This window comes from Zeus faber (genome assembly GCF_960531495.2).
Source record: "Zeus faber genome assembly, chromosome: 15".
Classification (NCBI taxonomy): domain Eukaryota; kingdom Metazoa; phylum Chordata; class Actinopteri; order Zeiformes; family Zeidae; genus Zeus; species Zeus faber.
Genome location: NC_137194.1, coordinates 19,505,286 through 19,532,143, shown reverse-complemented (window position 1 = coordinate 19,532,143; position 26,858 = coordinate 19,505,286). Strand labels below are relative to the sequence as shown.

Here is a 26,858-nt window from a genome sequence, read left to right as displayed (position 1 = left end):
TTTGTCAAATAAGAGAAATTATGGTGATGTCATTGTGTTTAAAGATTTATGAAATCCTCCCACTTCTTGCATTCAAATTATCACATTATTATCACAATGTTCCCAACCTGGTTCTGAAATCTGTCAACAATACTTGTATCTCCCTCTGCTTTTCAGAATGATTTCTGGAGGTCTGTAGACCCATGCTGACTGGAGACATGTTTTAAGGACAGCACTTCAGCCGCCATGAAAGGATTAGGAGGGAAGCGCAGCCGTCACCTTTCTGACTCCTGTGAGCCAGCAGGGGGCCCTCAGAGGCCCCTCTGTCCCCTGAGCTCTGATCCTCACAGCTCCTTCCTCTTGAGTCCCACCATGAGCCACTACGGCACACTGGATCCCCACCTCCATCAGTTCCCTCCTACCAGCCCCACCCAGCTGCCCCCGGACTGCCTGCTGCCTTTTAACCAGATGTCCAACAGCAGCACCTTTCCACGTCTCCACTTCAGTTCCCAAACTGACCAGGTTAACTGCTCCCAGGGCTGCGTCACAGGTGGTGGAGGAGCCGGGCAGGGCAGCAGGGCGGGTACGCTGAACACCTCCATTTCAGTGGGTATGGGCTTGGGCCTTGGCATTAGTGGTGCCCCTATGATTACCAGCGGATCAGCCACTATCTCATCTTCTGCTGCGGCCAAGAGAAATCGGTTACCTTCCAACCTTTTGGACCAGCTAGAAAGGCATCTGCCCCTTCAGCGTGATGGTTTCAGTACGCTGCAGTTCCATAGAGGGCGAATGTCCAAGCAGCGCAGCGAAAGTCCAGGACGAATCCGCCACCTCATGCACTCCGTACAAAAGCTCTTTGCCAAATCCCAATCCCTGGAAAATTCTGCAATCAAAGGCAGCATCAACGGGCGCACTGCGGGAGGAGTGAGTGGCTCCACAGAGACTGCTGTGGACCGGTCTAGACCGTCCCGCAGGAGCAAGAGTAAAGACAGGGCTAAGACTGAGGGGCCTAAGCAGAGACCAAGGCCCAATGCACTAGGACTATGGAGCTCGGACGATGCCCTGGACACTGACACAACCAAAGCTGGCACTATTGCTGTGGGTTACCGCAACCCCCTGAGCATGATGACTCTTGGCAGGGCCGTGTCAGACAGCCAGACAGCGCTCAGACATATCTCACAGGGCTACAACACCATCTCGACACACTCTCTTAAGACCTCCAAAAGCAGCAGTGACCTAAAGTTCCTGGCGTGCCCAGCGATGCAGTTGGAATCGAAGGAGGAGGAGGAGGAGGAGGAGGAGGAGGAGGAAGAGGAGGAGGAGGAGGAGAGGAGAGGGAGGCCGGGCAAGGAGGGGACACTGGTGAATAGGGGGTCGTGGTCTACTCTAACCCTGAGCCAGGCCAGGCAGGTGCTGCAGAAGGGCTCGGCTACAGTTAACAGGACACTTCTCAAATCCAAGTCATGCCATCAGGACTTGGCACAACAATACCTTCAGGTAGGAGGACCAATCAGTCTGTCTCTCAGAACAGGTGGACAACATGACTATACAATTTATTTTTCTTTCCTAAGCAATAAATGTCGATTCCTGATAGGTATGAGTTTGGTCCCCATCCCCAGAACCCCTTCTCTCATCATTAATCATTTCAATCTTTATTTTTTGTGAATTCTGAGATTCAAGTAATCAATATAGTGGTTTGTGTTTTGCCCAGTACTATTTCTTTATCTGTAATTCAGCATTATGTTCTGTGAAGAAATTTTCCAGTCATGAATTAAATCGCATACAAGCCATGAAATCTTTACTGTGTCTTGAACTAGAGCATTGCTGTTACTGATGTCGTCACACAGCTAAACAGTCTCACAGGGAAACACACCGTATGTCTCCATAACGTAGGTTCCACTGGGGGACTGGGCAGGCACTCTGGGTCACAGCCGGGCCGGTGGGACGGAGATCCCCTGCAGGAGGATGCGCAGTGGCAGCTATGTGAAAGCCATGGGAGACCTAGAAGACAGCGAGGATTCCGAGGGCAGCCCCAAACCCTCCCCTAAATCTGCCGCCCGCCGCCAGAGCTACCTGAAGGCCACCCAGCACTCCCTGAGCGAGCAGCAGGCGCCACCACTTCCACGCAAGTGAGTCCCACAGCAGAGCCAAATATTATTTTCGCTAAAATGGTTGGTTTTAACAATATCGTCGGAACTAAAATTCATCTTTCGATCTGAGCACAATATCTCCCAAAACAGTCGCCATGTGGCAGCATCTTGTCACAAGCAACAAGCTGGATATACAGTATATGTACTTTTATGGCAGAAAGTGTACTGTAGTTGGGTTTGAAACAAAAAGCTAGTAACGGCGGACATGGTGATAAATGAATGGTACAAAGGAAAAAAGCAGGTGAATCGTTTTGTCATGTGTTTTACCCCTACGTCTACATGGACAGGCCTCGTTGCTACGCTCTCATGCAGGAAGATGTTCTCTGGCCTCCACTGCAGAGTGCATGCTCTATGCAGCATCTGAGGTCAGTGTGATCGAGAGGCAGGCAGCGTTGACCTACACCCAAACCCCCCGGCCCCTCGACCCCCACCCGACCACCCGACATTTCCAACGGCGCCCGCCACTGTTTTCACTCCGACCCCACCCCCCACACCCAGCGCTTTTCCTCCTCCTGCGCTTGTTCCACGTGTTACCTCACAGGTATCCCCTGAGTGCTGGTTCAGTACCCGTTTGCCTTTAACCCCTTCACTTCTTGTTTTCGCCGTTCTTTACTAATTTCCCCTGGAAAAGCACGCCCCTCCCACCGTGCACCCACACCTTCACTTACAGAGGTGTGCAGATGGGCTCAACCAGAACAGAGGAAACTTCAGTGAAGACAGAACACTCCTGCTGTGAAATGCCCATTAATCACAAAGCTGAATATTAAACTCTATTTTAAAACGTTTATTAATACATGACTGTTTCCTCTGTGCTGCTATTTCGAAACACGGCGCTCCACTGTAACCCTTCATCTCAATGGTTTTGAACCTCAGAATACCCAGGGGAGTGCGTCCACCGGATATCTTTTACCAAAATCGGTGACGCAGATTATTCCATTGTCTTTATTTTAAGGGGCTTAAAACTGTGACGTTTGAACCCCACAGCCCCCTTCCATCCCTCAAAGAGCTGTCCACTAACCGGAGCCTGGACAATCTGGACTGCCTGGTGAGCCCTGCGGAGCCTCCGCCCCACCGCTGGAGCAACGAGTTCAAAGGGTTCGCTACACTCGGCCGAGGCATAGGTGCTCAGGTATGATTGTATCTTATTCTACTGTAGCTCGTTGCGTTTACAGCACAACCCGTTCATTTACAAGCGTTACTTCACATCGTGCAAGATGCAAATCTGTTTTTGCAGTTTTATATGTGGAAAGAAGAACATATGGCTTAACATTTCTCACAACATCAAGTGTGTACGATTTGTAGGAGTTTTACTTGAAGAGTTGTGTCTTGGTCTTATATTGCACTTTACATTTTGATATAGTTCAGTGTTTTCTTTATATAAGCAGATATCACGACGATATATATATGGATATTGTATTAAAGGTCCCATATTATACTTCTTTTCAACAAGTTAATATAGGTCTCTGAGGACTTTTTTGTTTAACTCAAACGTGCAGTGGAGCAGTGGAGCAGAGATCGCTGTGATCGTGCAGTGCACTGCCAATCTTTTTTAAAACATTTTTTTTTTAGAATGGTTAAAAATACGGGAGATTTACAGGAAAATATTTAAATGGGGGGACAGCGGGAGAGAAGGGTAAAATACGAGAGGGTTGACAGGTATGCCTCAAAAGCGGTAAAAGAAACACACGTCAATTATTTTTTAAATACTTTTTTTTAAATTTCCCTCGTCTGCAGTTCTGTCACGGTCAGATGGTATTGATTCCTCTTTCTTTAAAAAGATTTGTGCTGGTCTGTTCAGCAGACAACTGAGCCGTTCCCATGCTAAGCTCTTAGCTTCGACATTAAAAAAAATCGGGGGGTGAAAAAAAATGGCGCACCTTTGTAAAGGTATTTGTCAAGCTGTGAGTGGAGATACTCAGATGGGGGGCGGTTCTTGTTCCCACTTGACGTAGTAGGGGGAGTTCAAATCTGAACAGCTTGTTGAATCACATGTTTTCTAAAATAGGGAGCCAACAAAAATCTGACTGGGTTGTCTTATTTCACATTTTGTGTGTTAGTAGTCCCCATCAGAGACCCAAATGTATGTACACAAGCACTGAAAAAGTGAATTTTTCAGTGCTTGTGAATCCTTTAAGTTTGCTGTGGTTGTCTTGTTAACATATTTTTCCAAGTTGCCCCCAATAGAAATGGTGCAATTCAGTGAGTTTGACAGCCCCTTTGTGATATTTGCTCACAAACAGACAAATAGATCAAATAAACAAGCAACCAGCATAATGAACAACGTCCCTGGCAGGACAATGAAAGCAGGATCAACTGATTAAATCGTACTTTATTTTAGAGAGAAAATCGATGCAAACGGAATCAAAATTGCTTTGTTCTGAAGAAAAACATGTCGATGCCAACCAGTAACCCAGTATTTTTCTGTAAGCTTTGCTTTTTCAAATACAAGGTTTGCCATATATTTTTTTGAAATGTAACATTATTTCGCATTGTGAAAAAAATTTGCCGTCCTGGGGGTCCCCAGCAAAATTATAAATAGTTAAACGTCAACATTATTTCATTTACACGACATCAGCACCATTAGAGAATCTCACTGTTGATATGAAAAAAGTTGAGAAACGCCGCCTCGACCTTGTCTCCTTAACTCCTATTCAACGTGTCTCACCAGTCAAAGCCCTGTCTCTTCCCACATCCACAGTTGATGCAGAGCTTTTTGGCTTGTGTGCTTGTGAGTCTGACCCATGGGTGTTGACCTGTACGTGTCCTTGCAGGTATGTGGGCAGGGCTGTGGGCGCTCCATTTCATATTATGAGGGGGAGTCCCAGGCGGTGGAGGCCTTGGATCTGCCTGCACCCACGTGCTTCCGCTCCCGCAGCCACAGCTACCTGCGGGCCATCCAGGCGGGCTGCTCCCAGGACGACGACACGGCCTCCGTAGACTCGGACTCGCCGCCGCCCACCATGTTGGGCTGCGCCTACGGCTCCCACACCGGTGAGTATGGCTCATGGCTTATGCATTGCTATAGGAAACGTGTTTTTTGTTCATAGCCCTGCTAAAATAACTTTATATCGGTTTTACCTAGTTGAAAAATCAATTAGGGAAAACAACCCAATCTTTATTTCAAAAGTTGTTTTTAGAACTTTGGAACATGTGGGGGATACATCAACATTTCATGTAGTCTGATGTAGACTACATTGCCAAAAATATGAACGACTACATATAGCAAACCATTCTTTGCAATGAATTAATAACAAAAAATGTCCATATTAAAATATCTGGAATAAAATTTGAAAAAGCATCAGGCTGATAATCTTCCTCGCTTGAATTTTGAAAATACATTATAAAAGTTGCCTAGTAAGGGCATTTTCCTGCATTAATTCACAAATGATAATTCATTGAGGCACAAATGAACTATTCTAGACATTTTTGGGATTAAAAAAAAAAAAAAAAAAAAAAAAAAAAAAGCTTCTTGACAAAAAGGTCATACCCAATTCGAAATGTTTCATCCCTCAAAACATTAAAAATTGAAAATCACAACCTAAGTGACCCGTTTCATTCCAACATCGCTATTTCACTCTCATTAAGTGTTTATTTTGCTCACTTGCTTTTATACAATTATACAATAGTTATTTGTGCACATAACAGTGACACGATATTGTTTTTTCACAGTTTGTTTTTCCTTCACTTATTTTGTATTTATTTTCGATATATAGTGAATGCTAGATAAATTAATTAGGAAGAAAGTACGATCTTTCAAAAAACCTGACGACTGCGAGTCAAACTGCATTAAATACTATATTATTATTATTATTATTATTATTATTATTATTATTATTATTATTATTATTATTATTATCCTAACAGTGAATAATTCGTTGTGCTCGTTGTTGTAATTCCATATTGTCAGGGCTGTCTGCTGTCAGAGCGCAGACCTGGGTGTTTTTTTTCGTGTAATTCGATGGGGATGGGGGGACGGGGCGGGGCAGTCGTCAGCGCAGGATACGGCTCACAACGAGATGAAGGGCTTGGTCCCAGACCCCGCCGTCGCCGCCGCCGTCGCCGCCGCCGCCGCCGCAGCGCAAATGAAGCGCACCGATCGTGACGCACATTCACGGCGTTCATCGCCGCGTGTGGACCAATCGCGTCGGTCACCGCGGAGATCGGCACCGCGCGACGTCCAATCGTTTGACACGCCGCACTCCGGCCAAACGTGGACTCCAATCCTCGTTGTGCGAGGCGTGTTCCGCAGAGCCATTCTTCACGCCGTCGCGGCGCAAACTGGCGGAAGGATCCCTCTCTCGATCCCTGGAACACGAGCCGATGAATGGATGGACACCGCTCCCCTAACGCCGTAAGCGCCCAGTGGCTTTTTCCTCCTCTGAACGCCGCCGTTTCTCAGTGCCCGTCGGTCTGAAACGTTGTTATCCCAGTGGCAGCGGTAAGCTAACGTGCGCTAGCGCTGCGCAGCTAACGGGGATAAAGAAAGGGGGTATGATAGTGGAGCCAGGAGCAGCCCGCGAAGCGCTTACCACGCAGGCTCACCGGCGGTAACACGACATGGAAGCTAGCGTGAGGACTTCTCCGTGATGCCGTTAAGTACCGGCTGGCACGGCAGCCGATACACGCGTTTACCGGATAGTAACGCCGTCTAACGTCACAAGCTAGCGCGGCTAACCTGGTCTATGGCTCTCGTAAGGTGGTCCGGTTACCAGCAGGTCTGATCCCTAATATCTCCTTATTCTTATTATTTCTCAAATGCCCGGTTTGAAACCCGTTTCATTAAAACATCTGTTGGGTTTTGTGTCCTAATAGTCCGGAGGCGCAACGAGGGGTTATTCGGAGAATAAAAGTACAATAAAAAATAAACAAAAAAAACACCATCAAATTCTTGAAACAGTCATTTCCGTTCAGTACCTCAAATTAAGCGAAATGCGATTTTTTAATGGATTTCAATTTTGCTTAAAAAAAAAAAAAACCTTGGCCCTAAAAAGTAGTCGTCTCTTAATGTCAAGGTAGTGCAATCATTATTAAAAGTGACTTTGTTCCCTCACTTGAAGTCTGACAAGTGACATCATAAAGTGCACCCCTGTAGGTATGTAGATATGGCCTTAGTTTCCTTACCAATACTAATTGCAAATGTATAGTATTTTGGAGACTCTCAAGATCGTTGTACTTAAGGAAATCCTCAACCATTCCCCATGTTAAACTAATTCTCTGAAATAAATGTTTCTTCAGCGCACCACTATGGACTGTTTCTACTGACAGCAGCAATGCCTCCTTTACTTCATGAGGCACAATTGTTACTGTTGAGCTGTGTTTCATTGGGTTTGAAGCTAGGCGTGCTTCTCATTGGCACACAGAGCCTTACACATGTGGGTTTTTTTTTTTAGAACATGAGTAGACTGTGAGTCACCATCTAGTCTCCCATTCATCTTTTCTGTCATTGCTGAGGTAATCTGTGACTCATTGCTTCAAGATAGCTGTCTAGTTTCACAATAAGTTCAAAGGCAGGTTTCACAGGAACCTATAGACCTACACCGTTCAGCCACAACACTAAAACCACTGACAGGTGAAGTGAATAACATTGCTCATCCCGTTCCAGTGGCACCCGTCAAGGGGTGGGATATATTAGGCAGCAAGTGAACAGTCAGTTATTGAAGTTGATGTGTTGGAAGTAGAAAAAATGGGCAAGTGAAAGGATCTGAACCACTTTGCCAAGGACCAAAATGTGATGGCTAGACGACTGGGTCAGAGCATTTCCAAGCCGCAGGTCTTGTGGGTGTTCCCGGTATGCAGTGGTTAGTACCTACCAAAAGTGGTCCAAGGAAGGACAACCGGCGACATGGTCATGGCCACCCATGGGCTCATTGACGCGCATGGGGAGCAAAGTCTAGCCCGTCTGGTCCGCTCCCACAGAAGAGCTACTGTTGCACAACTTTAAACATAAGTTGTTTTGTTTTCAGCTCTGACGACTATGCCATTGTTCGACTATCAGGTCTTGATTTGTAAATAAACTTGTTTCTCAATGAGTAACTTTTCTTGGAACATTAAAAATGATAAATAGTAACAAATATGAAAATATTTAAACAACACACCTAAACAGTTAAAAGCTTGAACAATAAGTTTCTTATTACACTACTTTTAAGTTACTCACCAAAAAGAGTGCAGAAAAACAAATGTTATTTTTCCAGAGGGGAACACTGGTAGGAAAAGGGAAATTATTATCTGCAGCTTCGCAGCTCTGATCGGAGTGATTTTATTTAATTTTTTTCTCCAAACAAAGCAAATAAAAACTCTAGATGTACTTCATTTACTGCGTCTCCTGGTGCTGCTTGCTCATTTCGATCTATTTTGAATCAGAATCATGACAACCCTACTCATCACCTCTGGGCACTAGACTAGGCCCATATGTAGTGGAGACTGAGTGTCGGGTCAGAGCTGTTTCAGCGGGCACGAGGGGGAGCTACACAACACAAGTGGTTATTAGTGGTGTATATAATGGTGTATATTAATTTACAGCGGGTTGTTACCTTCCTCAGGCATTACATTCTAAAATGTTAAATCTTAACACAGAAACATCACCACTTGGATCTATTTTGTCAAAATATTCCTTGTGTATTGTCGCCACAACAGGCTCCATTGTGTTGCAACTTCCCAGGAGCCAGTGTCACGCTGAACTATGTCTTACTCCCACGCTCAAATTCCTGACATTGCTCAAATGTGTCAAATATTATTTCCCTTCATATTTTAACATTTGAAATTGAACTTTTCTTTGTGTTCTGCATCATTTAGTGTGTAATTTCAAACTAGTACTTCAGATTGCCATTACTATGACAATTTTGGCCTTCAGAAATTGTAAAAAAAAAAAAAAAAAAAAAAAAGTCTCATTTTGATGCCCATTGTTCTATTCTAGCAGGAAAGGGTATTTTTAAATTTTTGATTTATTCCATTTTTAAACCCTGACACATTCTTTAGGTGTTTATATCAGCCGATAAGGCTTCTCAACCTAGCTGTAGTCTCTCCCGGCCAGACTAGAAACCACAGGAGGTTTAAACCAACTCCACATCTACTCTCCCATCTCTTGGTCAATGTGAAATGCAAATACTCCATGCAGGGTTTTTGCCTAGAGTTATGTATAGTTCTCGGTCAAATTATGCTGACAGCTCCAAAGCCATTTCCCTCTAATGGCTGCTTGTCTGCCCTAGTGTCTCATCAAATAGCCTGTTCTGCCCTGAGGCCTGTCCATCCTGCCTGCTGGCTTGTTGTCTTTCCATGTCAACCTGTTTTTATAATTTCCCCAGTGATACAAGCTATCCTCAAGCCTCCCAGATCAGGTGTGCGATTCCATTCAAGATGTCAGTGACAAACTTAACACACTCTTCCCAAGAAAAGTTGCTTAAAACTGAGACCAACAGTAATTAAGGTTCTCAAATCCCAAACTGGGACTCCAACTGGTTTCTTTTAAAAATTAGAAAGCAGCTGCTTTTACTGCTTTCTTGAGCAGTGATTTGGGCTGTGGTGGTGTAGGAACAGCAAATCATACACAATCCTGAGGCCCTGTTGAAAGCCTGTTCGTGGTCATTTGATTGCTCTCACACAGATCTGCTTATGGCGCCTGAGTATAATTTGAGTCACTCACTGCTTGACTATTTTCAGGATGATGCATTCTGTAGGGATGTACCGATTTATCGGCTGTACCTCGGTATCGGCCAATCTTCGCCTTGTTGACCGGCATCAGCCCATCACCGAATAAGATGACATTCATTGATGGCAGTGGCCAATGTTTATCCAGCGTTTCCCACACAGTCTTTATTCGGCTGGCCGCCCAGGTATATTTACAGCCACCAAAGAATATTTGGCGACCCATTTTAGCGTTGTTGTTTTTTTTTTTTTTTTTTTCCATCCGAGAATGGCGCCACTTATGATAGATTGTAGAAGACACGGACAAGGTTCTGGAGTGCTCCAAGCAGGAAGCAATATCGCGTTCACGAAAAACTCTGAAAACATCGGCATAGGCTTAGGCTATCAGCCAAATTGTTATTTGAAACATCGTATCTGGCAAAAAATTCACAATCGTTGCATCCCTAGCATTTGGTCGATGTTTGATCACTGCATTAGCAGCTCTGTTGATGATGCTGTAATGATATGGAAGCATTTTACAACATTTTACTGTATGTTTGCTCATTTTGCAAAAGCAGTACTATGAAGTCAAAACAATCTTCATTGTCCACTCAGTGACCACAGAAGCTATTAAAAGAGCTGGTATTGGGACATTTCATGGACTTTGCATAAGGAATGTATAACCAACAAGCTTATCCACCTCATCACCTCTGGGCACTAAGCCCATACATAGTGGACACTGAAGGAGTCATCACAGTACAAATCAAACTGGGACATCAAACTGGGTTGTGCTCTTTGCTACAGGTGTCAGTAATCTGCACTTAACCCACTTTGTAAAGACTTATGGCTTGTTAGAAACATTTAGCCCAAGTTTTAAGCCTATCCTAAGTTTCTGGTACACAGCCAAATTTTGCTGAAGATGCTTGTGTCAGTGTGTCTTAAATGTCTCCTCAAAAACGTTAACTGGCTCTGAGATTGGAGATGTGTAGGCCAAGTTAGAGGTGCGGTTTTGTATAAGGACACAGTCTCAAAGATATAAGAAACACAAAAGAGCCATGCTGTATGTTGGTTTTCAGCACCACAGGGCATTTTAATTGTTGCATTAAACTATGAGGTATTGGAAGAATGTGTGTCATTCAGGGAATACATTATTCCCTTTGTCTATTGCTGGATAAGCTCCAAGAGACAAGATTATTGTAGTTATTTCAATAATGGGGTTCATAACTCTGGACAACTGTGTGAATTCAAGTGGTGTGTGCGTTCCTGTCTTTTTTTATGTGGCACTTAATTATGGGTGTTCCGTGAGTCACTGGCTGATGACGGAAGTCCAGCAGCTCCTTTAGAATTGCAGGGTGTGAACTAGCAATTTAGATGAAAACCAATGACTGAAGAGTATAAGACCAAATTACCTTTAATTTATTTCACAGTATTATAGTCAATGCAATAAATCAAACAAGAGTTGTAGTATTTGCTTATCTTTCTCTTTTCCTCCGGGTTGGAAAACATGTGTTAAACTCTCCAGTTTTTTTTTGTTTTTTTTTAAAGAAACTTGCTTTTTGTGTATCCTTCTTTGATTCAAGGGAGACGCCCCTCTCAGTGGGTTGATAAATGGTTTAATCACAGCCAGCCACCTAGCCATATATTTTGGCAGCATTCGGGCATACCCCTCTCAGTGTATATTTTGCTTTGTGGCTTTTCTTTGTGATTTGCTATTAACGTTATTGTTGTTATTATTGTACTGGAGCTGGCGTGTTTCAGCCACCACAGCCCTGCAATCAGCTACTGATGACAGAATAAGAGTCAACATCAAGCAGACCTTTTTTCCATGAACCTGAGTCAGATCGGACTCACTGACTGGTAATCCCTTCCTGGGCCTCAGTGTTTGGTGTTGGGGCTTGAGTCATCAATGTCTTAGTAAGACTGTGGTGCGCACAATCTATGCTCGATGTTGGTGATGGTGTGGAATACACCCTTCAAGAATGTCAGTAACGTAGAAAATATACTTGTCTCATCTGACATGTTTAATGTTATTCTCATTATCATGTATCCAACGGCCTTCAAAAAACATTTTGTTTGGATAAAATCAGGGAATGCAGCCATTCTATGGTCCAATAAGCAGGTTTAAATCATGGTGATCATGCAACTTGTATGTCATCAGGCGTTTTCACACCACAATAACTTTTTCATCATTTTAAGAACTTTTGGAGGAGTCCTCCCTTTTTTTGTTTCGCACTGCAAGAACTAAGAACGATCGTAGTTGTAAGTGCCCAGTGATTAGTTGAACACATGAGCCAATACACCACCGGCAACCCATGTAAAACCGTAACAACAACCCTTGCCGAAAATAAGATGTTTCATTTAAAGATAACAAACGCCCCAACCTCCCCGCAGACTCGTACCGACCCTCGACCGGGGCAGTCTCTTCTGAGTGTGCCCAAACCGGGCCGCATCGCTCTGGGCAGAGAGGTACACGCTGCGCCAATAAACCAGATATATAGATGTATTTATTATATTTTATTTTACGACATCATCTCCAGATGCGAGCCCTTGCCTTACAAAAGTTGGAACAAACTTTTAAAGTAGTTCTTGTTGATTGATTCAGCAACTGGATTGCTTACTTCTTGCCTCAAATTTGTTTAGAAATAGATTTTGGTGGACTGATAAGGTAAAATAAGTTAAAGTTCACAGCCTAATACAACACTGAACACAGAACTCATGCTGAAGCCCCATTGGCTCATGTACTTCAGCATTCCTACTGGCGGTGCGGATGCAACCAGAAAAAAAGCCCTTTACAGGGCTCCGAACTGGGACTGTTTAGTCGCATTTTGGGACCATTTCTGGGGACCGTGTAGGGCTGGGCAATAAAACGATCTAGATAATTTTCATGATAAAATCTTCCACGATAACAATAATATATTTCTGAGATTTGTTTTCGATAAAGTTCAATCCGGAGTCCATTTACCTCTACCTACAAAGACGCAACACAAACAGCCAATCGTACAGCAGAGAAACAAACATGTGACACGAACAGCCAATTGTACAGCGGGAGCGCCGGTCCGCAGCAGGGATGAGGCCCCATGGAGCTGATGCGGCGGGTCTTCCTCAAACAACAACTTGAACTCGCCCTCCTCCCAAACAAGCCCGGCGCGGCTCCTGCAATAGGAGAGCGATCAAAGAAAGAATCAGCGATTTTCAGTGACATCTGGTCTTGACACGGTCATAAAGTCCCTTGGTCAGCTCCAAACGTCCCTGCATGTAATCCAAGTGTAGAACTTTACAAATGTTCTCAGACGACAATGATGAAGTAATAAAATTTTAATAGAATTTGAATATTCAAATAATAACCTATTTGAATGCTGAAATTGCCCTTCATTTGTGTAATTATTTTTGATTATATAAAAAAAAAAATGGCTATAAATATTGTGTCCACGTTAGCGGAGACTCGTGAGCACACTGGCACGTCTCCCTCTCCTCCATGGTTTCACTATGTGTTAAAGGGAAAGTGCATCTTTGACCAGAATTTCCAGTAATTCCACAGGGGATGAAAGTGGGAAGTAAATCCGACCATCACTGACATAATGTTCTTTAGTGCAGAGGTTCCCAACCACCGGCTGGCGGATTTCAGTGGTGCTCCTAAATTTTGTGCTGGTGCTCCGAAAATTTTCAGTAGGTGGCACCTAGTGGAAAAAGTTAGTTTGGGACCCTGCCTTGAAGGCATTTAGTTCTTGGTTGACCTCCACAGTTCCTTGTTTCCCTCAGGGAGTACACAGCGCTGTTTGGTCTGAAAACGCCTATAGACGCTTTTGAATTGATCCCATGGTTGGCCCCGGGCTTGCTTTTCGTTTCTCAATCCATATCATCATTGTCGTCATCTGTAATGACCTTGGTTTCCCCATCTACCAAGTTCTAGTCGTGACAGGTTAAGGGAAGTCCCGTGGGGACTGACTGACGTCAATGGAGCACGATCAACAACAGCTTCACAGAGAGTGTGCTGTAGCAGAGTTGGGAGTGATAAAGAAAACATAGGATTGTTTTTGCAGGAAGCCTATATGTTGCTTTTCTTCCTTTATTTCTGACAGATGGAGGGGTCTGATATGTATTTTTCTTGCAGTGTGTTTTAGTTCTATTTCTACTGACTGACATAAAAAAATATATATACATGGCACAAATTAAACAAAACGTCAAAGTACATCTTGTCTAGTAGGGTTGTCACGATTCCGATCGGATCGAAATGAGCGTTCGATTTCAAACTTCAAAATCACAAGCAGGTTTGTGATTCTCCCCGTACTTTTGTGGGTAAAACCGTCCGACATGGATCTAGACCACAATAACAATAGAGAAAATAAATGTCATCTTGTGATACGTGCTCCATATGAGTAGTCACGTTATGGATATGATTTGGATTGTGATATCAAAGATAAGATAATAATGTTAAACGGAACATGATGCTGTGATATGATGGAGTAGAATTAGGAAAAAAAGGCAGACTCAAGAAGAATGTACATGGCGGACAGACGCAGTGGGCGGTGGAGAAGAGACACGTTTGTCTCTTTTCAGTGAGCCGAGTGATCCGGCTCACTGAAAAGAGCAGGCTCTTACCGTTCCCAAGCATTTCTTTTTTTTAATCTTTGAAATTGTATGAAATATCTTGTATGTTTTCCACTACAAAAAAAATGTCTATATTGATTTAATATGACTGGACTCAAAGTTACTTATTGAGAAGCAAGTGTATTTCATTACAAATCAAGACTGTAACAATGGCATAGCCGTCACTGCTGGAAAACAAAACATGTTTCAATCGAAAGTGAAATCGAAACGTGGTTTTGGAGAATCGTGACACCCCTAATCTTGTCAACTATCTGCTCTCTGTGTTTCAGCAGTAAGTAATCGGAAGGCTCCTCCAGTACCACCCCGCACCACCTCCAAACCCCTAATTTCAGTCACACTGCAGAGCAGCACCGAGTCGGCCCAGGACACCTACCTGGACCAGCACGAGCCCGGCAGTGAGGTCAACAGCCAATCAGGACGCAGCAATTCCTCCGACAGCCTCTGTAGCATCCGCACCGGCACTCTGGCTAAGGGTGCTCAGCCTCCAGCCCCTGTCCCTGCCTCTGCCCCCGCACCCACCGCAGCCTCTGTGCCACCTGTCCCGGCCCCTCGAGACCTGCCGCCCACCACCTCAAACGCCTCCTCCAACACCACTTCCACCACCACCACCACCACCTCCACCCAGTCCCAAAATGATTCCCTGAGTGTCAGTGTCACCCTAGAGTCGCCCCAAGAGCCGAAGAGGAAACTGTCCTCCATCGGAATCCAGGTTAGATCTATCAGCCCTCATTTCTACTGTTATGGATTTGACCCCTGGAGATGCAGGTGTCAGCCCTATGTAATTTGCTGCGCACCAAGGATCGATTTGTTTTGCCTGACAGGTGGACTGCCTTGTGCCAATCCCACGAGAGGAGTTTCTGTCCCTGACCACGCCTCTGACGTTCCAGTCAATTGGAGTGCAAGTGGAGAACGGCCGGCCGTAAGTAAACTCACAGTAGGGCTGTAGGGATAACCGCATTAACGCAATATCACGGTTACGTGATGTCACCATGGTATTGAGCTTATAACAGTCATCACCGCAAATAATGTTTATTTCGTTTTTGTGGGGGGTTTTTGCTGGTGAAAGTTACAGGAGGATACGAAATATAAACATAATCATTGCTAAGTTGTCACCCCCCCCCCCCCCCATCGGTAAACTGCAATACCGGGGTTATAAGTTGCTTTTCACGGGGGTAAGAAAAAATTCATACGGTCACAGCCCTAACTAACAGTATAATCTACTTTGTGCAATCATTCCTTTTGAAATCATACCAAGAAGGTTGTGGTTATTATCTATGAGATGTATTGAAAACTAGTTCAAAACAACCCCAACGTTGTATATATGATTTACAAGAAGCAACTATATAACAACTTTCAAAGCAATGGAATCGCTGTTTTTAACACATTTTAACACACGTGTGTATTTTTTAATTTTTTTTATTCTCAAATTCAATTTATTTGAAAATTCCAAATGTTGTATGCATTTTGTTTTCATCTCCTTTTAATCTCTTTTTATTTATTTTTGACAAAAGTGTCCCCCATATGGACAAACATTGACAATGGTCCAGTTGCAAAAAAAATACAAACTACAATATTTTTCTTTGTTTCTAAATTGTTTTCCTAAGTTGTTTATTATAGTTGTTTATATATGTTGTTTTTGTTGAGACTTCTCACTCGCTGTCAGTGTGTAACCCTGTTTCATCTGGTGTGAATTAGGGGTGGGAATCACCAGGGATTTCACGATACAATATTATCGTGGTACTTGGGTCCCGATACGATAATTTCGTGATTCTTTCTTTCTGTAGTATTACGATATAATTCTGCAATATATATTAATATATTGTTAAATTCTTTCTCATCTGACAGCAGTAAGAAGTTTAAAATACATCTATTTTTCTCCATTTTGGTCTCCGTCCATGCATAGCTTAAAATGCTGATGTCATGACGTCAACTTGCGCATGCGTCAAGTATGAGCGATGGTCGACGACCAGTTTGTTTACGTGTGGTCAGTAGTGTTCGCTTTAATCACATATTCTAAAGTAATTAAATTAGTTCCCTGTGTCTCCATTGAAAGTTAATCTCCCCAACTTTAGAAATTGCTCCTGTATCTTATGGTATATCACTATTATGATCGCTTACTGCACTGTTGTTGTTTGATGTAACACCTGGATTTACCTCATGGGATGATTAAAGTTATGTTTGTCATCAGATTTTCTCGGTTCATCTTGTGATTTGGACTTGTTAAGAATCTTAAGTTAAAAAAAAAAAAAAAAAAAAAAATGCTTCTTATAAACAAAATAAAGTTGTTCTGTTGCTGCTGATTTCTTGTGCAGAAATGAAAGCATTTTTGCCGTTTTAGTGTGGATGGACAGTAGTGTGGACTAAGGTTGCTGCGGTTATGATGTTACATTACATTTAGCAGACGCTTTTATCCAAAGCGTCTTACAATTATTCAAACACCGATGGACGCAGCCATCAGTACTCAGCCAATCATTACTTGGCCACCGTCCTTTTTTTTTTGTTTTTTTTTTATATATACAGAAATAAACCCGTTTAGTTAATTTTTGTGTATCAGTGCCAACGTTAATCAAATAACAAAACTCCTTATTTGTAAAATACTAATCGTGTTATCAATCAGACACTACAAAAGTGAAGGTGGTGTTGTGCTCACGCACAACTTCCTCACTGTAGCATCCCTAGTGTGGACCGAAAATGGCATTTTTAAATGTATCCACATTAGTCTGGACATGGCCTATATTTCACAGCCCTAAATATAAATAAGAAAAATCGATGGCTTTAGAGTTTCAATATCAGGGGGGGAAATATCACAATACTATGCTGTATCGATATTTTTTTTCTCCAATCCTAGTGTGAATGCAGCTTTTTCAGAAGTGACAGTAGCCAAGGTCAGTGAGCTGGTGAGCTGGCAGGCTGCTGCAGCACAGGGCTATGATATTTTCTGGCTCTTTTTAGAGCTAGTGAGGTAACTGTGGCAGGGCCCTCCAACACAGGGACACAGGCAGAGATGTTGCAAACACAAGTTTATTGTAGAGAGTGGCAGGATGTAAGAAGCCGGGAGCAGATGGACACATGTCATGACAGAGGTCTCACGGTATGTGTGTGTGGGGATGGGTGACTTACTTGTTGCTCATTGATGGCTCTGACGAGCAAGAGGCGTACAGCCACCTCTGATCGCGGGCCCAATAACTTAACCCCAAGACAGGTGTGGCTGCTTAACCACAACACCCCCACACCACAGTGACCATTGTGGGAGACTAGACATTGAATTTCCCAGTGCATTGTCATTTTTCCCACATTCCCTTGAATGTCTACACCCCCCACTTTGAACCTAGTGCTCTTTAACTTTCTGTTCTCACACTTCCTCCAATAAACTCTGTCCTGTTGGAGCAATTCATTATAATTGTCATGGAATTTCACACAGCATTGATAATCATGAGAGCTGCTTTCATGGTTCCCAAGTCCCATATCAGAGTCCAAACTGAGGTTTATAACAGGTTTTGTTTTTCAAGCAAGGGTCCCTCTATTATTTCAGAGACATCATCAGAATATATATATTTTTTTTTTTCCATAGCTCATTAATTTTCTCCTCAAAACTGTCTATCAAACTTGACCATCTCGATTTCAATACAAAACAAGACCAGTGAAAGCCCATTAATATGATGCTGTGATATTGTTCTCAACATCCGCTGAGAACAGTCCTATACCAATCAGATTTCCTGTACCAATCAGATTTACTAGGTATGCACCAGTTGATCGACCAACATCATCCCCCATTTAAAGGTGGTCATGATCAGCCGAGCCGCTTTGAAATTACAAGAGTCGAGAGCAAAAGCACGTGATGTAGCGTCCCTAAACGTAACAATGTACTTAACAAAATAATTGTGTTCATCTGGGAAAGTCACTTTGTTGCTCAGCAGCTGATTTGTTTTCTGTCTAGTCTCAGTCGGGGCAGCAGCATGGCCTCCAGACAGAACACAGAGACGGAGACCCAGGAAACCCAGGACGCCACACCTCCAGAAAACAAAATGGCCAACTGCACAAACAGTCAGACTGTAGCGCCCCCTGCCCCCAGCAGAGAGGACAGCAACACCAAACAGAAGCCCCTCAAACACACGCCCATGGCCGCCGCTAGGATATCCACCTCGCCGGCAGACGGCCTCGACCCGGCGCTTGATCCCTCCTCACTGCCGCCACCGGATCCCAGCCTGGAAACGGCAAACTGCTGCGCCCACGGAGACGCCCCCATGCCCGCTGCGCCCGCCTGCCTCCGAGACGGAAACTGGTTCCTGAAGCTGTTGCAGGCGGAGACGGGCCGCATGGAGGGCTGGTGTCAGCAGATGGAGCAGGAGACCAAAGACAACAAGATCTCGGAGGAGGGTAAGAGAACTCAATATACACAAATTAGAGCAATCTGAAGTACCAGATAGTTCTTGTTTTTTTTTCTGTTTGGGAAGCCAGCAAGAGAAGCTCTTCATTGCCAGTGGGTTGCAGCGGCACTGCATATTATGTTTTAACGAAGCTGCTTCTCAGAGAGCCACTGCATATTCATCCTCCCTTTTCATTTTCCACATCCCCTCAAAGGCTTTCAGGCAGATCGATCTCTGCAGCATCTTAAATATGAATGAGTGAGGCGCAGACTTAGCAGTGAAGCTCCTTAGCGCTGTGATTTTCATTCTTTATTTCAGACTATAGTTAACTTTTATATTTATATATTAAAATGGTAGAAATATTATTAAAATGTTATTATTCAGACTTGAGGACGCGATTTATATGCATCACATATTTATGTAGGTACTTCAAACTGGAATGCATAGATTGCCCCGATTATAACCCTTTTTCCAAGACTCACTTTTGGAAAAGGGGCTTTTTGAAGACCAAACGTTGTTTTTATAAAGAAAATATTGTATTTTAAAATAATAACGCAGCATGCAGTCATACAGATGAATGTAATGCGGAACCAAATTTCACAAGCGCGAGTTTCGCCCGGAAATCTTGAGGTGCGGAACCAAATTTCAAAAGCGCGAGTTCTATCCGGAGCCATTAGTAACATGCTAAGCTTAGCTCAGGCTGATTTGCGCCTGACTGAGTCAGTCACACTATTGCGAGTGCAAATGAGTCTGACACAGGGGCTCGAAGACCCACCTGCTTCTTTTAAATCAGCCATGTGGGGAAAATGTCCGGTTCCCAGTGAACTACGTCAGCAATGGAGAGTGGTGGATCCGACAACGACGGTGTGTTGGCATTGTTGAACAATTGTAGGGTACTGTATGTTTGCGGAATGCACAAGTTTTATTTTTTGTTATTCTACACTATATTGACAATTAAAATCTAGACCCCGAATAGAAGACGACACCACTTTTTCAGATATATTTCCAAGAAAAAAAGATAAAAAAAGAAAGGAGCCTTGGTGTTTTTCTTGCCTGGTTTCTTCCCCCACCCTCCCTGACAAAATGGATTTGTCGTTCCACTGGTGGTGAACATCCCCTGCTTTCCTGTCTGCGCCCCACCAGCACCTGGGCCAGCTTTCCCAGGACCTGATCATGGCGCCATCTGTAGCGCCTCTGTCAAAGCGTGGTCTTGCATCCTGACTAGATGTGCCGGAGGCTTGCTTTGGGGGCATTGCAGAGCGAGCACCATTCCTCAACCCGAACCCCTGGTGGAGGTTCCTAAGACAGGGAAGTGTGTCATAGGTCGACCCGAGTAAGCAGAGTCTTGCCTGTGAGATCCACAAGTCTGGCCAACTGATTTTCCGGTCGACAACTCCGTCCCAGGTTGTCCGGCTTCCGTGTCGGCCCTGCGACACAGCCTTGATCTTGTAGTGCTCTTCCTCCATCCTTGTCACCTCTGATACCACCATCTCCTTTCTCTCTTTCCGGTTGGCCTTAGACCAAAAACACGGCGCTTCTCCCCACCCTTGTCCTGCCCTTCCTCCGAGGACCCTTGACGAGTTCTTGCTGCTGTAGCATACCAACCGCTCGGTCGACCTCAGCTTGCGCTTCCCACTTCCGGCCAGTACGGACCTTTGCAATCGCGTTTCTCACCGACTGATCGGTGGAATCGCTTAGTCGGAGAAAGCAGCCTGGTCTTTTCCCGCTTGTAGCCAAAACTGATGGATTGCAGTGGAAGCTGCGAGGCGTTCTTCCCAAAGAGGCCGCTTTCAGAGTGGCACCGCAGCAGCCCCAGCCACTTTTAGATGAATGAGTTGTCTTTCCCATCATTCTGACTTGTTATTTTTTTTGGTTTTGATATCCCCCTAAAGGTCAAATAGATCAATTATGGTTGGTCTCTATACTGTTCAGGCCATAGAACAGACAGCGATGGCCCATTACTGGTAGCGCTTTGAAGTATACAGCAAGGCCTTGGTTTGTGTTACATAACTGCAATTTCTTTTGTTCTCAAGTGTTTGCAACTTGTGATCATTTCCATGCTCCTCTGCTCTGTAGTTCTGGGGACAATCCGCAGTGCTGTGGGCAGCGCCCAGCTCCTCATGTCAAAGAAGTTCCAGCAATTCAGAGGCCTCTGCAATGAGAACTTGGTGAGTTTCTGTCCTGGACTCCTGGTGGATGTTTCCATTACTGTTCTTTCTAAACGTGTGTGTGTGTGTGTGTGTGTGTGTGTGTGTGTGTGTGTGTGTGTGTGTGTGTGTGTGTGTGTGTGTGTGTGTGTGTGTGTGTGTGTGTGTGTGTGTGTGTGTGTGTGTGTGTGTGTGTGTGGTTTTTAACCTTAAATCTTCCCTACTCTCCTTTTGCACACATTCTAGTTTTAGAGCACGATAGACTTAAAGGCTAAAGTTTCTACATGTCTTAACAATGTTTTTTTTCATGGTGTTTAGGTCATTCTGACAAATTTTAGTTCACTTAAATCAAGTCGTCTCCATGCCTTCCTTGTGAGTGGAAAAATGATTGGGTTGTAAAAGGATGATCAGCTGTCTTATGTCGTTCAGTGTAACAGGGTCAAATATGGCCGCTTGACTGCGGGGGGGGGGGGTTCCACACGGTTCCACTGCATAACGGCTCCGCAGCTCCAATCAGAGCGATCTTTTCTCCAAAAAAAGCAAAAACAAACAACGTTTTTATTCTAGATGTATTTAATTTACTCCGTTTCCTGCTGCTGCTCCGCTGTGGGGCAGATTGCTTCTGAAAAGATTCCCGCTCTCGTTCTCACGGGTCGATGACAAATGCACCGTGGCCTGGCATGGTCCACGGCCAGGTGGTTGGGAACTTCTTCACTAGAGGACATTCCAACTATGTCGGGCAGCTTTGGACCATGTAGCGTGAAATCTTTAAATCCCGACCCCTGAAAGCGGTCATTCGTGCATGCTTTGACCGCGGTGTTGATGAAAATCCAGTGACTCCACTGGGTACTCCCGTGAGACACAGATGCAGGAGAGTGACGGACGGAGCAGCAGAGCGCACAGACAAAGCTCATTCACTTGCGCGCACGAAGAGGATGTATGCGTACGAATGCAAGGCCACATTTTTATAAAATTTATATTTCTGCTCAAACACTGCATTTCCCCCTCCCCCAATGTTCATTTTGTGATTCGAACGTCTTTTTTATTTTAATTTATATATATTTTTTATCTTTTACAATTCGAATAGCATTAGAATATCGCACCATCGTTTGAGAGCCCTAATAACCAAACAGTTTGCCTGGTGCCACAGTCCTAATAGGGTGACTAATCGGAGCGTGTAATGGGCACTTGCTTGCGTCAGATGAAACATTTCCGTTGCAAAAAGAAAAGCATGTATAAGACCAAAGTGTCAACCTCAAGTGGGATGTTGTCAAAAATGGCAGACTTGTATAATTATGGCATGAACACATTGGTCGATATTTGTGTTCATGTAGGAAGCAGCCTCGTTCAATATGACAGAAGACTAACTCTGACGCGGCTCAAACTGATTAAATTCACAATGTGGCATGTCATTTACATAAAAGCTGGTTTAAATGTAGCCTCAGTTGTTCCACTGCATCTACAGTTGTTCATTTCTCTCGTCAGAACGTGAACGCCAACCCCAAACCGACGGCACAGGACCTGGCGGGGTTCTGGGATTTGCTGCAGCTCTCTATAGGGGACATCAGCATGAAGTTTGACGAGCTCTACCAACTGAAGGCCAACAACTGGCAGCTCCCCGACAAGTCAGAGAAGCAGGTATTGTCATATAAGAAAATATGCCGTCATCCGGTTGCTCTGGTTTTATCAAGCTTTTGACGCGGAAGCTGGCACCGATGCAAGAGAGAGTGTTGACAAGAGTTCAGCAGCAGCAGCAGTAATATCTGTTCAGTTTTTACATGTCATGTCAAATGACACTTCACTGCATATATGTATGAAAGTATGTATATGTATGTGACAAATAAATCCCTTGAATCTTGAAAATATAGATAGGTATTAAATTTATCCCCGAAGGGAAATTGCAGTGTCCCAGCAGGCGACATCAACACAGTAGGCAAAACAATGAAGCAATAAAACAATACAATAAAAATATGAAAAAATATTGTAAATTTCGAATATAAACAAACCTAACAGTTAACTGTACACAACAAATAATAAAGTAATAAATAACACTAAACCTAAACAGATATACCCTGAAAAATAAAAGGTTATACAGTCCTATACAATAACTTATATTATAAATAGTGACGTAGAATGATGAATGGACTATAAACTTGACATTAAACACAGCCCTTAAACAGCAAAACAAAATGTTGGCAATAATACACCAAAATTGACAGTAAACAAAACAAAATTGACAGTAAATATAATGGAGAGAGGCAACACCGGGACCAGGACTGAACTGGACCGCACAGCAGCGGCTTCATTTAAACCCGTCCCGCCATCTTTCACCGCAGGAGGAGAAGAAGCAGCTGCCGCCGGCGTCCGTGCCAAAGAAGCCATCGAAGCCCAAGCTGTCGGCGGGGAAGGACCGCAGCGTGGACTCTGCCGTGGACAAGCAGCGCCAGGAGGCCCGCAAGCGGCTGATGGCGGCGAAGCGGGCCGCCTCGGTGCGACAGAACTCTGCCACGGAGAGCGCCGACAGCATAGAGATCTACGTCCCCGAGGCCCAGACCCGCCTCTGAGAGGGGGGGGGGGGAAGCGCCGCCTGCTCCACCCCCAGAGGGGAAAAAAACAAACAAAAAACAAACAAAAAAAAGAACACATTCACTCCATCACTTATTGAGGCAAACACGCAGACTGATGGGAACACCGCGGCAGTGCAGCAGCAGCACAGCGGGGGCTGCAGGAGTGTGGTCACAGGGCACCGGAACTCACTAGAACAATGCAAGACACTCTGCCTGGCTGCCATCGGACAGAAATCACTTTGACAGACAGATGTTTAATACTATTGTTGTTATTGTTATTGACAATATGATAATAATAATTATTATTCTCTCCCAAAATATATCAAGACTGTCTTAAATGTACATGTATCTTGGATAGGGACATCTATTTTCGTTTTTTTTCTTTTTAGTATCCCAGAAGTTTACGCCCCCCCAAAAAAACAAAAACAAAAAACAAAAACAAAAAACAAACCCCTCCGAGTCTACAGGCAGGTCCCGGCTGCCTGGTTTACGAGCTGAGCTACCACCCACACCCACTCAGGATGCACACGCAGGTGTACTCACTGTCCACAGAGTCTTCCTATTCTCTCTTTGTATTAGGCTGCCACTTGTCGAACGTGGTGTGTAAGCTTTACGGCGTATGAACTGAAGAGGTGGTGTCGATGTGCTCTTTTAAAGACAAAACAAAAACCAAGAAACCAGAGGAAGTCAGTAGCATATATTATAAATACCACACTCTGGTTACTACCATGTTCATTTTGTAAATGTTCTATACCAGATTATTTGCTAGAAAGAGTCCGGTGTTCTGTACCAAGGTAGTTTTTTATAGACTTGAGTACATGTTCTGTCATGATATTTTAGCTTTTGATGCAATCATTCACTCCAACTTATTTTCACAAACACGCGCGCACGCACACACACACACACACACACACACACACACACACACACACACACACACACACACACACACACACACACACACACACACACACACACACACACACACACACACACACACACACACACACACACACACACACCGGATGCTGCTTGTCTCTGAAAACCCATTTGGTTAAAGTCTTATTTCTTTACTTTTGTTGTAGGATATGAAACCACGACCGACAATTCAGTGTGCGCTGCAGAGGAATGTATGAAATGGATGCATTTAATATTCATTGCAACTTGATACCTGATGCCACTTTTCCATTCGCCTCAGTTTGACCCCCCCACCCCCCACCCCCTGTCAATCATTCTACTTTTCACTGCATCCTCGTGGTGTAGGGGACCAAGACGTTCACCACTATATGAAGCATTCCCACTCAGCCAAACAGTGCAGTACATGTCTTGGGGTGGGTGCTTACTTGCTACTGGAAAGGAAATGGGATTTAGCAATAATACAATTTAATAATCTAGCTGTGGAGATATGATAAAAAAAAACAAAAAACATTTTAGTTTTACGTGACTTCTATAATAAGGCTGCTTTAATGTGAATTATTTTTCCTTTTTTATGAAGTAGGTGTTTTTTTTTAACATAATGGGTACAATTCTCAGGGTGATCCCATAAGATTTGACACCGTAAGTAACAAACCAATATTTTTTTGTATCGCCACTTTTAAAAGTATTGCATAAATAAAAGCTTGAGGAAGGATCTGTTTAAAGTTGTGGTACCATGCAGTTACGGGGTCCTATTGGGGTTTATACTAGCCTTCTCAAACTGAACCAATTGAATCGCAGTCTCCTTTCTAGCAGCGTGGCCTCCCATCTGTGCCCAGACATACACTGTTGCGGTAGAACGATGGTACTTTTTTATTTTATATTTTATTTAATGTCTACAGATTTCTGTGACTTGTATCCAACAGGGAACAAAAAGCTGACGTCTATAAAACTGATGGTGCTGTATGGGATTGGCTCGGGTTTATAGGCGACATGGAGCTCAACTATGTATTTATTGGCTTAGCAACATTTCAGTACCACTGCAAAAGGGCGTGTTTTTAAGTGAAGTTTTTTGAGATTTTATGACTTCTGCGTGTGCCCAGCTTGAGCACATTTTTTTGGGCACTTTTGCCAGTTCACTCCAGAAATCTATGCCTAGTACCCTTTTGACCCCTTGACACTTACTGCAATATTAAAACAATATGTTGGGAAAGAGTAATGTCATTCATTTTCCTTACGTCTTTTCATGTCTTGTTATTTTATATGGTATTTGAAGTGCCAAGCGGTTAGGGTAGCAGTAAAGTAATTGTCAATATACAAGGAAAGCTTGAATCTCATTAAGGTTTTTTTTTCCCCCAATTGCTAGCAGACACAAAACTCTGAGCACTCCACTTTTAGATTTTTAGTTCATGTCAAAGAATAGGAACTAGGAAGAATTAGAACTGGGAATTCTCACAGCACCGATTATTTAATTTAATTTTGTTTACTTGTATTACATCAACAATGGACATGTATGTTTCATTGTCCAAACATCATTAAACATCCCTTTTATACATGTCCTGGTCATCATTGTTGCTGTTTATTCTCTCATTTCTACTATATTGGTAATATTAGCTCTCAAGTTAATATTACATGAGAAAATCATGTGCATTAGACCCTTAAATCTAACCGTGTAATCTCTGAAAAAATGGTGTTCTCAATACAAAGATCCTAAATGTTGATGCTTTTTAAAATGAGTAATGAAATGAATAGATCCTCCATTCTCCAGAAGGCATTCAGGGTATGTACATGGAAGTGTTGAAACTGAGAAGTGGTGGAAAAAGTCCTCTCCTTTTCATATTATTTGAAAGCTGGATCCCTTTATTTCACCTAATACTGAACTTATAAGAGCATGACCTGATCAGGGATCTTCAGACGGTTTGTTTACCAGTACTTTTTTGAGTTTCAAAGGGCTACACAATGGCAACGGACAAGCAATGGTGGCAGAACATGTGGACATGCTTCCTGGCCACTGTGTGGACACGGCAATGTTCTTGTAAAATGACTTCTAAGAATTGACGCTGTTCTCGCGATCTATTTGAGATGCTGCCAGTAACAGTTGCCATGGGTATCTTGGGAGTAGAAGTACTGTAGAGGTAGTAATTACTTCATGGACAGGAACACCCATGCAAATTACAAGACCACCTGATTAAAAAGACAAACAAAAAAAACAAAACAGCCATAGTGTCAATCCTGGCTACATATCCACACTTGGCAACTGGCCTCTCAGAGATACAACTATCAAAATGAGCAAAAACTGTATTTACAGATTATCTATTACTGATAGACATTGTTATACAAATAAGCACATATCTTTCAGATGAGAGGTTGTTTAATGTGATGGTGTATTAGTTAGACACTGTGAGGGTAGCTTCTTTTAAGAGAATAAAATTTGTGATTGCAATGGCAATTTGTGAAATATCCTTTTTTTTGCATGGAGTGGAATGACATCCAAGTGATTCAAAA

The 26,858-nt window shown here is 43.5% G+C and overlaps 1 protein-coding gene across 1 annotated transcript; it reads left to right on the top strand.

Moving 5' to 3' along the window:
- Positions 1-225: 225 nt before the first annotated feature.
- On the top strand, positions 226-24,237 carry dlgap4a (discs, large homolog-associated protein 4a; the record flags this gene model as incomplete). The annotated part of the gene is made up of 11 exons (XM_080014519.1): positions 226-1,476; positions 1,873-2,108; positions 2,417-2,494; positions 3,114-3,258; positions 4,901-5,120; positions 14,630-15,066; positions 15,179-15,276; positions 18,295-18,734; positions 20,801-20,892; positions 22,357-22,509; positions 23,208-24,237. The coding sequence occupies 11 exons, from the start codon at positions 226-228 to the stop codon at positions 23,433-23,435; spliced, it is 3,378 nt and encodes a 1,125-aa protein (XP_079870645.1). The 3' UTR covers positions 23,436-24,237.
- Between the last annotated feature and the right edge of the window lie 2,621 nt (positions 24,238-26,858).